At 33.9% G+C, this 11,477-nt stretch overlaps 1 protein-coding gene across 3 annotated transcripts; it reads left to right on the top strand.

Annotated features, from left to right (window-relative positions):
- The first annotated feature begins 4,904 nt into the window (after positions 1–4,904).
- LOC113075883 (uncharacterized) lies at positions 4,905–11,269 on the top strand. Of its 3 annotated transcripts, XM_026248542.1 has the most exons (4): positions 9,590–9,634; positions 10,142–10,224; positions 10,503–10,784; positions 10,977–11,269. In XM_026248542.1, exons 2-4 carry the CDS (start codon positions 10,152–10,154, stop codon positions 11,219–11,221), a joined length of 600 nt encoding a protein of 199 aa, XP_026104327.1. In that variant the 5' UTR covers positions 9,590–9,634; positions 10,142–10,151; the 3' UTR covers positions 11,222–11,269. The 3 variants fall into 3 exon arrangements, with proteins under 3 accessions (XP_026104326.1, XP_026104328.1, XP_026104327.1); XM_026248541.1 differs by lacking the exons at positions 9,590–9,634; positions 10,142–10,224; positions 10,503–10,784 and adding exons at positions 4,905–4,986; positions 5,256–5,543; XM_026248543.1 differs by lacking the exons at positions 9,590–9,634; positions 10,142–10,224 and adding an exon at positions 4,906–4,986.
- Positions 11,270–11,477: the final 208 nt, after the last annotated feature.

Genomic DNA, 11,477 nt, shown 5'->3' on the forward strand with positions numbered 1-11,477 from the left:
AACAACACTAGATAAAATCACTTACGGAGTTTAAACTTGAAAGAAGAAAGATTTAACCTAATATTAGAATCAATAAAAAAAAATTCATTTGACATTTAATGATGCTTCCAATATTTCCACATTGTGTGCATTATATTAAACTATTTTTTATAAGTTAGATCATCTTTTGTAGGTCATTTTCAGAGCTTTTACTTCATGCACTGAACTCTCGCTGGAGGTTTGAGCTCAAACTATGATTATAATTATCATACTTTTACTATGATTTATCATCCGACTGAGGAATGACTTGGATTGATTCCCTGTCGCGTGACGCAAAGAGTTTCAGCCCAAGAGACAAAAGGTGGGTGGGACACAGATGTAACTGAACCTTTTAATAAATGACAAAACAATGATCCTAAAGCATTGGAAAACACCTCGCTCGAGGCTCAACGGTGGATGCTTGTATTGTTTTTTTAATACTATAAGTCATGATGGAAAATTGTACACAAACTGCATTCATATTTTGACACATGGTTTAATGGTTCATGTGCCTGCAATGCAGGTGATGCAATGCATCAAAAACATGTTTGCCTTTGATGAGGAAAAGATTTTGCATTGATAAGCAGGCTCTTTCAGGTCACTGGTGTAACATACTATAAAATATATACGATTTACTCTAGATCAGGTCATGATTTTTCTACACATTTTCGAGAGTGTGGAAGTGATTCTGATTTTTTAATAGAAGAGATTAAGAAATAGAATACTATTGGTTAAACCATTTGTAAATATTAATTGTAAATCAATAATATCGACAAAGTAAACTTCTTCAAACATGTGAATTATCGTATTTTTTTATTGTAAGAATCAATGTGTCTATATCAGTTTTGATAGTGAAGATCTCCCATGACCATTTTTATAAAGTGCATTCACGTGGTTCAATGACTCAAGTTGCATTTGGAGTTGATCCAGTCCATAAAAAACCTGTTTACCTTTGAAGATGGAAAGATTTTGCAATAACTGATTCTTTCATGGGTGGATAAGTGTTTATCAGTTTTCTTTATAAAGCGTTTTTTACAATGCATGTCTTTCAAAAACAGCTTTACTAAAAAATGTGATTTCTACAAAGAAGACGAAACAAAACTGCCTTTACCCTTTGGTCACGTGTCATGCACAAACTAAACAGTCTGTGAACAGTAAATCCCAGGCTTTTTTGATTTGATTAGTCATATTAATGATTTTCACATTAACGAGCACTGTTAAAGCAAACACACCTTTTTTATGCCAACATTTATTTATGGGGCAGCCGTGACCTAATGATTAGAGAGTTGTGCTTGTAATTTGAAGGTCGTGTAACGGGAAGGTCAGTGTCAAAACTGGAAAGCAATTGTAGGAAGGTGTACTCTTTCAACCTCATTAACCATGACTGAGGTGCACTTGATCAACGCACTGAAACTTTAATTACTCCCCAGGCGCTGAAGCTGCAGACTGCCCACTTCTCCAAGTGTGTGTTCACTACTCAATGCTGTGTGTGGGCACTTGCATGCTTAGACACTCACTAGCCGTCATTATCATTTAATGTGCATGTTAGTTTCAGCAAAGAGTCAGAGCAGAATGAACTCAGATGGCGAAGACACACAGTCCGTGGGTGAACAATTGCTCTTTCTGGACGGGAAATAATTACCTTTATAGTTACTAATCAATAACTACTGGACAATCATTAATATATGGTGTGGTTTATTTATATTCAGCAAATGTTTTACATTGCCTATGCAATGCCCTTTTACAGCCTTGGTCAAATGTAAGTAAGATGCATTAGAAGAGTCTATTAGCAATGAATGCTGTATAACAAGAATAAACTTTCTTTGAAAAGAGGGTGTGAGAAATTGTGTGTGAGAATATGGTCAAAGCTGATTCATAGATATAGAAAACCTGTGACTCTCTTACAAAAAAAAAAAAAAAAAAAAAAAAACAGTATTACCTTTGTGCTAAAAAATACATTTTGGTGTTTAGTCTGACTAAAGATCTAGCAATCGAACTCTAAATTTAAACCACAAAATTTTATTTATGAATATATTCTCTAAAGAAAGAGTCATGGATAACTCGTGACACTTTATATTAAATCTGCATGTCAAAAAAAACACATATTCAGTTACTGTATTATATGATATACTGTACATTGTTTTTTTTCTTTTTAGATGTCAGTGTAAGCTGTGATGAAGTGACTGGATCTGTAGAGAAGGAATTCACTTTCACCTGAAGTGTCTCTCTGCAGCTCACCGAATGAAGCATTCTAAAGAAAAATTATGATTCAATACACTGAGAGTAATAAAGAGTCAACAATCAGAAAACAAGAGCTTCCTGAAGACTCCTGCGATCAGAGTCAGAGCTTCACATCCAGCTACACTACAACAGCAGTGACAGAACAGTTCAGATTGTTTGTGAAAAAAAGAACAGAATTTACTGTGGACATAACAGGTAATGTAAATAATATATATATATATTTTATTATTCACTAAATCTTTGCACCTTTATGTTTAATCTAATTTATGCTTAATATGTCTTAACAGGGACCACTACATCTGAAGTTGTCACTGCAGCTCCTGGCGAGAAATATGTGTTTCTGATTTAAACGTTGTTGTTAAAGATTTTAAATGTACCTTTACAGCTGAAGTCAAGAACCAGAAAGTATCAGAAACATCAGCACGAGACAAAGGTCTTAGATCAAAGGTTTCTGTCATCACTGCAGCTGTGAGCTGTTTCATCATCATCATCATCATCATCGTAATGACAATCATTCACAAGAAGAAACCAAGCTTCACCAAATCCAGAAAAGTATGGTTCTTTGCATCAAACATGATGAGGAAAACAGTAAATGCCCAGATTATTATATTAATATTATAGCACTGGCCTAACTAATGGGTTTTGATTGACTTTTCACACAGTGCTTATGAAACAGCTTTATTTGAACTCCAGCAAACGCCACACTCTGTTTTATCTCAAACTACTGAATATATAACTCCGTTTCTGTTTAATATCACTTTCTGTGAAATAAAAGTATATTATTCATCTGTGTGATCAGTCTGGATATGTGTGACTTGTTGACGTGTTGTGTAGAGATCGATATCTGGATTCTGTTTATGGGAAGCTACACCAGTTAAACTAGTAAAGTGGGTGAGAGTGCTCTGAGTAAAGAGCTGATCTGAACAAAATTGTAAACGCTGCACTTTTGCTTTTGACAGATTTCTGAACAGTATTTGAGAGAAATAGGCATTTTGTGTACATAGAACAAGTCTTAGATCTGTTAGTTCAGCTCATGAAAAATGTGGGCAAAAACAAAAGTGTTGCATTTAGAATTTTGTTTAAAGTAGCCTATACATGAAAGTATTTTTCAGCCAGACATTTTTATATATTTGAGGGGTTGTTTGTTTTTAAATCAAGAAATTTGAAGGTAGAATGATTTTAGTGTAATTCTACACAGTTTAAATCAACCAGTTTTCTGAAATCTGAGGAAAGAATGATATCTATGCAATTGGCAGATTCTTTTATTCAAAGCAACATTTGAATTCAATATTTATATATGAACCCAAAATCTGTTTGCATAACACCACTGTCTGCTGTTTGAGATAAAGGTGCATCTGTTTGAGAAATCATAACTATTCCAGGAAAGAGAACAAACTGACACGTGATGAGTATTCAGAGTCAAGACAATGCCTCATTCCATCACCTGAAAAAACCACAAGACTTGAAAGGGCCACGGAGTGTGTTGAATGAAAACGAGTGTAATCATGGCAGATGAACCACTGACTGATTTCACTGCAGAAACAATTACAACGTCATTTCATTTTATTGTGAATGTTTATGGTGAATTTACTGCTGATTGATATCTATACTGCAAGGTAGCTAATATTATATGTATATATATATATATGGCTCTGCTCGCGTTGGTCATGGTTGATTTCAATCCAATGTTCAGTCAACGTTTAAAAAAACACAATAAAAGTAAAATATGCTGGGCGCTATCAAAAGATATACAGTCATGTTAATTTGCATATTGTGTATCAGTTTATTTTGTGACAGTGACCACATAGCAAGATTGCACCAAATGACAAAATGCACAGAATGTTCCATAATAATAATTGTTACTTGTTAATGCATTAGAGTAAGTCAGTTAGATAGTCAGTTAAATTGCCAGGCCTAACTTAGTCTTTTACACGTGAAATTACATGGATGCGTGCATTTCATTCACAATTTGAATTTATTTATTAATTTTTTTTTTTTTTTTTTTTTTTTTTTTTTTTATATAGAGAATAACAGACACACATAAGTGTTTCCTTTGAAAGCAGGGAAGACAGCAGTGCCAAACCAAGAAAAGAAGTTTTTTTTTAAATTATTTATTCTCAAATGTAACTTAATGGATATATACAGGGATGACAAAAAACTAAATAAAAAATGTGCTTAATTACTGCATTTGTTTACAAGTAATTTTATTCAAGTAAAAAATAATAATAATAATAAAATCAATAGGATTTACTGTAGAATTTACCTTTTTTTTTTGGTCACTGGTGGCCACCCATTTGGAGGCAGTGCCCCAGCATGCCACCTCCCCCTCCTCCTCCACTGAGACACGCCCCCTGTCAGGAGCTCTATTATTTTTTTATGTCGACTATAGAAAACTTTTTAATGTGGTTTTGTCTGATTCGTGTTGCAGTGTTTTTCTAAAGAATTATACTTGTCTTTCTTTCAGCCAGTAACAGATACATTGTCATAAACGGAATGTTTCAAAAACACATTTTGCTGTGTACCTTCAGTGTCTTACTTTAATACATTATGTGATTTTGCTTCATATTTGTCCTAAGTTGAGTTTAATTTCTGATGTAAATTTCAGATTTTTTTATATTTATAATTTTTTTATTCCATTTTGCAGAATTACAACCATGAAGGCTGTGAATGCAGTGCAACTGTTCTCTCTGTTTTGGACCTTTACTGCTCTCTGTCAAGCTGATGAAGGTAAGAGAATAAACTTCAGCTATGTGTGTGAGAATTTAGAAGATAGACTAAAAATGTAAGAAAATGGGGGGAAATTGTTTATTATTTATTTATGATTTATTAACAATACATTGTTTAATGCCCATTAATGTACTCTTTTACACAAAACAATGATATATATATATATATATATATATATATATATATATATATATATATATATATATATATATATATATATATATATATCTTGTTCAGTTGATTAAATGATGTACATTATTATGTTTCAGATATCAGTGTAAGCTGTGAGAAAGTGACTGGATCTGTGGGGAAGGAAGGAAATCTCCACTGCAGCGTATCAGTGAATTGCTCTAATTGTTCCATTATAATGTATAAGTTTAAATACCCCAATGAATCAACCATTTGTACAGAGCCTCCTAAAGACTCCTGTAAACAGAGTAACATCTTAACATGCCGCTACACTCCAACAACAGCAATTAACAATACAGAAGAATTCAGCTTCTTTGTGCAAACAACATGTGGAATGAAAACAACAAAATTCACTGTGGACATAACAGGTACAGCATATTCTGTTTCTATTTCAATAAATGTTTGCAATTTACTGCCATGTGTATGGCTTAACTGTTGCATGATCATTGATTCTAAATAGTAATGCATCTCTCAAGATATTTACAATCAGAATAGAAATGTGTAGATTTGCCTGTGAAATCAGTCTGATCAGATTCTCAATAGCAGAAGTGTTTTGTGAAGGTCTGTGTCTGCAGGCTGATAGACTTAAGTTAAGTTTATGACTTTAACACTATAATTAATCATTAAACATACATTCATCTTCCAGAGTCATCTCCAGTCATAGGTGCAACTAATGTTCCTGGATCTATGATTGAGGAATCTGAGAATTATATCATCACTCCAGTTGTGGTCTTATCTGTCATCCTCATCATCATCTTGATGGCAATAATTAGCAAAAAACAATATTTTGGGCTCCAGAAGAAGATGTGCATCAAACATGGCAACAGTCATTGTCTTGAACAAGTGAAATACTCCTCACCGGGGCCTGACCAGTGTTCGATAAATATTATTGATTCAGCAAAACCAAACTAATGAGTTTTATTTGACTTTTCATGTAGTGCTCATGAAACACACAAGCTTTATTTGAACTCCACTAAACTACATACTCCACTATCTTTTGTATCTCAAACTACTGAATATATAACTCTGGTGGTTGATTTAAAACCCAGTTTCTGTTTTATACAAGTTTCTGTGAAATAACAGTATATTATTGATCTGTGTGATCAGTGTGTATATTTGTACATGTGACTGTAAAGAGGAAACACAGCGAAACTCAGACTGTGTTTGGGTTTTGCTCTTTTTTTTCTGACTTTAAAGGAATGTCTGAAATGAATGTCAGTCTGGTACAGTGAGTGTTAATATAACTTAAGTTTGGAAATAATTTTTTGTTTAATATTCTACACTTGAAGTGTGGCTTTGTACAGTGGTTCATTTATATAAAAATAAAAAATGTATTACACTTTGTATTGTTGGTATGTTCCAAGTATTCCACCGATAGAGTAGCAGCACAAACAATAAAACTGCTAGTAACATACAGTAGTGTGTCTTTATGTTAACATGCAGATCAACAAGAAACACATTTACTCAGAATTAGAACAAAATGTTTTGCAAACTAAAAATTCCCCTGCTATTCTCACAGAAAGTTTTAACTTTAAAGTTAAATTAATTAAAGACATTTTCATCATCATCCATTAAGGCAACAACAATAAAACTAATGACAGACAAGTGACAGATAGATGCGGCACATTGAGAAACCATGATATATATGTGACTGGAATGAACCATGTTTATTGATATAATTGCCAGCTGTCATTAAATGAAATACATATTTGCTGGTATTTGAAAATTTTAAGCAATAGAGAAGGTGACTTTATTATCAACAGTATGTGTAGTAAATGGCTCTCTGTGGTGCATTCATGCTGCTTTACACTTTTCATAGTGTGGGATCTTTCTGTGTTGCTTGTGATATGTCCCGTGCAGAAACTGGAAGATCGTCCAACACTTCCTTCTTCCCCAGTACAATTTTTAACCACTGTTGGCAGTGTGGACATTGAGTCAGCGTTCACGTGGGAAGCAGATTTCCGATACTCAATGTCATAATTATAAGCCATCAGCACTAAAGCCCATCGCTGCATTCGAAGAGCTGCCAAAGTTGGTATCGCTGCTTTTGGTCCGAGAATCGCAAGCAGAGGCTTGTGGTCAGTTATTAGTGTGAACTTATGTCCGTAAATATATTTATGAAACTTGCTTACACCATAGATGATGGACAAGGCTTCTCGTTCTATTTGACCATACTTTTTCTCGGTTTCCGTTAGCGTGCGAGACGCAAATGCTATGGGACGCTCCTCTCCATTGTCCATAATGTGCGAGATCACTGCGCCCACCCCATAAGGTGAGGCATCGCACGCTAATTTCAGAAGTCGATTGCCATCATAATGCACAGGCACTGTGCTACTGAGCAACAGCTGTTTCGCGTCCTCAAAAGCCATATCACAAGCAGCAGTCCAACTCCATGGTAGCTTCCTTTTAAGCAGATTATGTAAAGGCTGAAGCCGACTGGAGAGATTTTGGAAGTAACGACCATAATAATTTAGGAGGCCCAAAAAAGACATTCATTCAGTCATTCAGTGACATTGTTTGGTTTTGGGGCATTTACAATCACTGCTCCCTTTTCGTCAGTAGGATGAAGTCCCTCTTTATCGATGCGGTGCCCCAAATAATCAACACTGCTTTGCATGAACTGACACTTTGAACGTTTTACTCTGAGGCCATACCTCTCCAGTCTGCTAAGCACTTCATCCAGTTTCCTGATATGATCCTCTTTTGACCTGGCAGTGACAAGGATGTCATCCAGGAAACAGGTGACATGATCTGTGAAATAACAGTATATTATTCTTCTGTTTGATCAGTCTGTATATGTGTGACTTGTTGACGTGTTGTGTAGAGATCGATATCTGGATTCTGTTTATGGGAAGCTACACCAGTTAAACTAGTAAAGTGGGTGAGAGTGCAAAGAGCTGATCTGTATTCATTGTTTATTTGAGTAAGACAAGTTACACTGAACAAAACACTTTTGCTTTTGACAGATTTCTGAACAATAATTTGAGAGAAATAGGCATTTTGTGTACATAGAACAAGTCTTAGATCTTTTAGTTCAGCTCATGAAAAATGTGGGCAAAAACAAAAGTGTTGCATTTATAATTTTGTTCATGTTAAAGTATACATGAACTTATTTTTCAACCAGACATTTTTATATATTTGAGGGGTTATTTGTTTTTAAATCAAGAGATTTTAAGGTAGAATGATTTAGTGTAATTCTACACAGTTTAAATCAACCTTGAGATCAGTTTTCTGAAATCTGAGGAAAGAATGATATCTATGCAATTGGCAGATTCTTTTATTCAAAGCAACATTTGAATTCAATATTTATATATGAACCCAAAATCTGTTTGCATAACACCACTGCCTGCTGTTTGAGATAAATGTGCATCTGTTTGAGAAATCATAACTATTCCAGGAAAGAGAACAAACTGACACGTGATGAGTATTCAGAGTCAAGACAATGCCTCATTCCATCACCTGAAAAAACCACAAGACTTGAAAGGGCCACGGAGTGTGTTGAATGAAAACGAGTGTAATCATGGCAGATGAACCACAGACTGATTTCACTGCAGAAACAATTACAACGTCATTTCATTTTATTGTGAATGTTTATGGTGAATTTACTGCTGATTGATATCTATACTGCAAGGTAGCTAATATTATATATATATATATATATATATATATATATATATGGCTCTGCTCGCGTTGGTCGTGGTTGATTTCAATCCAATGTTCAGTCAACGTTTAAAAAAACACAATAAAAGTAAAATACGCTGGGAGCTATCAAAAGATATACAGTCATGTTAATTTGCATATTGTGTATCAGTTTATTTAGTGACAGTGACCACATAACAAGATTGCACCAAATGACAAAATGCACAGAATGTTCCATAATAATAATTGTTACTTGTTAATGCATTAGAGTAAGTCAGTTAGATAGTCAGTTAAATTGCCAGGCCTAACTTAGTCTTTTACACGTGAAATGACATGGATGCGTGCATTTCATTCACAATTTGAATTTATTTATTAATTTTTTTTTTTTATTTTTTTTTTTTGAGATAGAGAATAACAGACACACATAAGTGTTTCCTTTGAAGGCAGGGAAGACAGCAGTGCCAAACCATGAAAAGAAGTTTTTTTTTTATTATTTATTCTCAAATGTAACTTAATGGATATATACAGGGATGACAAAAAACTAAATAAAAAATGTGCTTTATTACTGCATTTGTTTACAAGTAATTTTATTCAAGTAAAAAATTATAATAATAATAAATCAATAGGATTTACTGTAGAATTTACCTTTTTTTTGGTCACTGGTGGCCACCCATTTGGAGGCAGTGCCCCAGCATGCCCCCTCCCCCTCCTCCTCCACTGAGACACGCCCCCTTGCCAGGAGCTCTATTTAACTGCTCGTGCAACAGCAGAGAGAGACAGAGCGGAGTAAACTCAGACAGTGAGGAAACACAGACCGCAGGTGAGAAATAATTCCCTCAACATTTACACATTCATAAGCAACTACTGGAAAATATTCAAATACATGTATTAGACATTTAGCTATTTTTTTTTTTATGTCGACTATAGAAAACTTTTTAATGTGGTTTTGTCTGATTCGTGTTGCAGGGTTTTCTAAAGAATTAAACTTGTTTTTCTTTCAGCCAGTAACAGATACATTGTCATAAACTGAATGTTTCAAAAACACATTTTGCTGTGTGCTTTCAGTGTCTTACTTTAATACATTTTGTGATTTTGCGTGTATTTTACACATGTAATCCCTTCAGCGCTTCAAAACTAAGTGTAAAACCCTGCAACTGAACAATGTTTAAGTGTCTGTAGAAATAAACTTTGTAGTAAAATATCCTCTTTAATGTCTCTTTAAACTCTCTGATCTATAATACTGCCTTATTTGTCCTAAGTTGAGTTTAATTTCTGATGTAAATTTCAGATTTTTTTATATTTATAATATTTTTATTCCATTTTTCAGAATTACAACCATGAAGGCTGTGAATGCAGTGCAACTGTTCTCTCTGTTTTGGACCTTTACTGCTCTCTGTCAAGCTAATGAAGGTAAGAGAATGAACTTCAGCTATGTGTGTGAAAATTTAGAAGATAGACTAAAAATGTAAGAAAATGGGGGGAAATGGTTTATTATTTATTTATGATTTATTAACAATACATTGTTTAATGCATATCAATGTGCTCTTTTACACAAAACAATGATATATAAATATATATATATATATATATATATATATATATATATTATATATATATATATATATATATATATATATATATATATATATTGTTCAGTTTATTAAATGATATACATTATTATGTTTCAGATATCAGTGTAAGCTGTGAGAATGTGACTGGATCTGTGGGGGAGGAAGTAAATCTCCACTGCAGCGTCTCACTAATGTGCCCTTGTTCCATTAAAAAGTATAAGTTTCAATATCTTAAAGACCCAGCCATCTGTACAACAGAGTCTCCTAAAGATTCCTGTAAACAGAGTAACATCTTAACATGCCGCTACACTCCAACAACAGCAATTACAGGAAAATTCAGCTTCTTTGTGCAAACAACCTGTGGAATGAATACAACAGAATTCACAGTGGAGATAACAGGTACAGCATATGTTGTTTATATTTCAATAAATGTTTGCAATTTTACCGCCATGTGTATGGCCTAACTGTTGCATGATCATTGTTTCTAAATAGTAAATCTGTGTGATGAATCTGACTGCAGGCTGATAGACTTAAGTTGAGTTTATGACTTTAACACTATAATTAATCATTAAACATAAATTCATCTTCCAGAGTCATTCATCTTTAATGAAACTCATGTTGCTGAATCTACGAATGCTGTATCTATGGATGCTGTCATCACTCCAGTTGTGGGCTTATCTGTCATCTTCATCATCATCATCATCTTAATGGCAATAATTAGCAAAAAACAATCTTTTGGGTTCCAGAAGAGGATGTGCATCAAAAATGATGATGGCAACAGTAATTGTCTTGAAGAAGTGATATACTCTAATATTGATTCAGCAAAACCAAACTAATGAGTTTTATTTGACTTTTCATGTAGTGCTCATGAAACACACAAGCTTTATTTGGAACTCCACTAACTACATACTCCACTATCTCTTGTATCTCAAACTACTGAATATCATAACTCTGGTGGTTGATTTAAAACCCTGTTTCTGTTTTATACAAGTTTCTGTGAAATAACAGTTATATTATTGATCTGTGTGATCAGTGTGTATATTTGTACATGTGACTGTAAAGAGGAAACACAGCGAAACTCAGACTGTGTTT

This window comes from Carassius auratus, unplaced genomic scaffold, assembly GCF_003368295.1.
Source record: "Carassius auratus strain Wakin unplaced genomic scaffold, ASM336829v1 scaf_tig00017894, whole genome shotgun sequence".
NCBI classification, from domain to species: domain Eukaryota; kingdom Metazoa; phylum Chordata; class Actinopteri; order Cypriniformes; family Cyprinidae; genus Carassius; species Carassius auratus.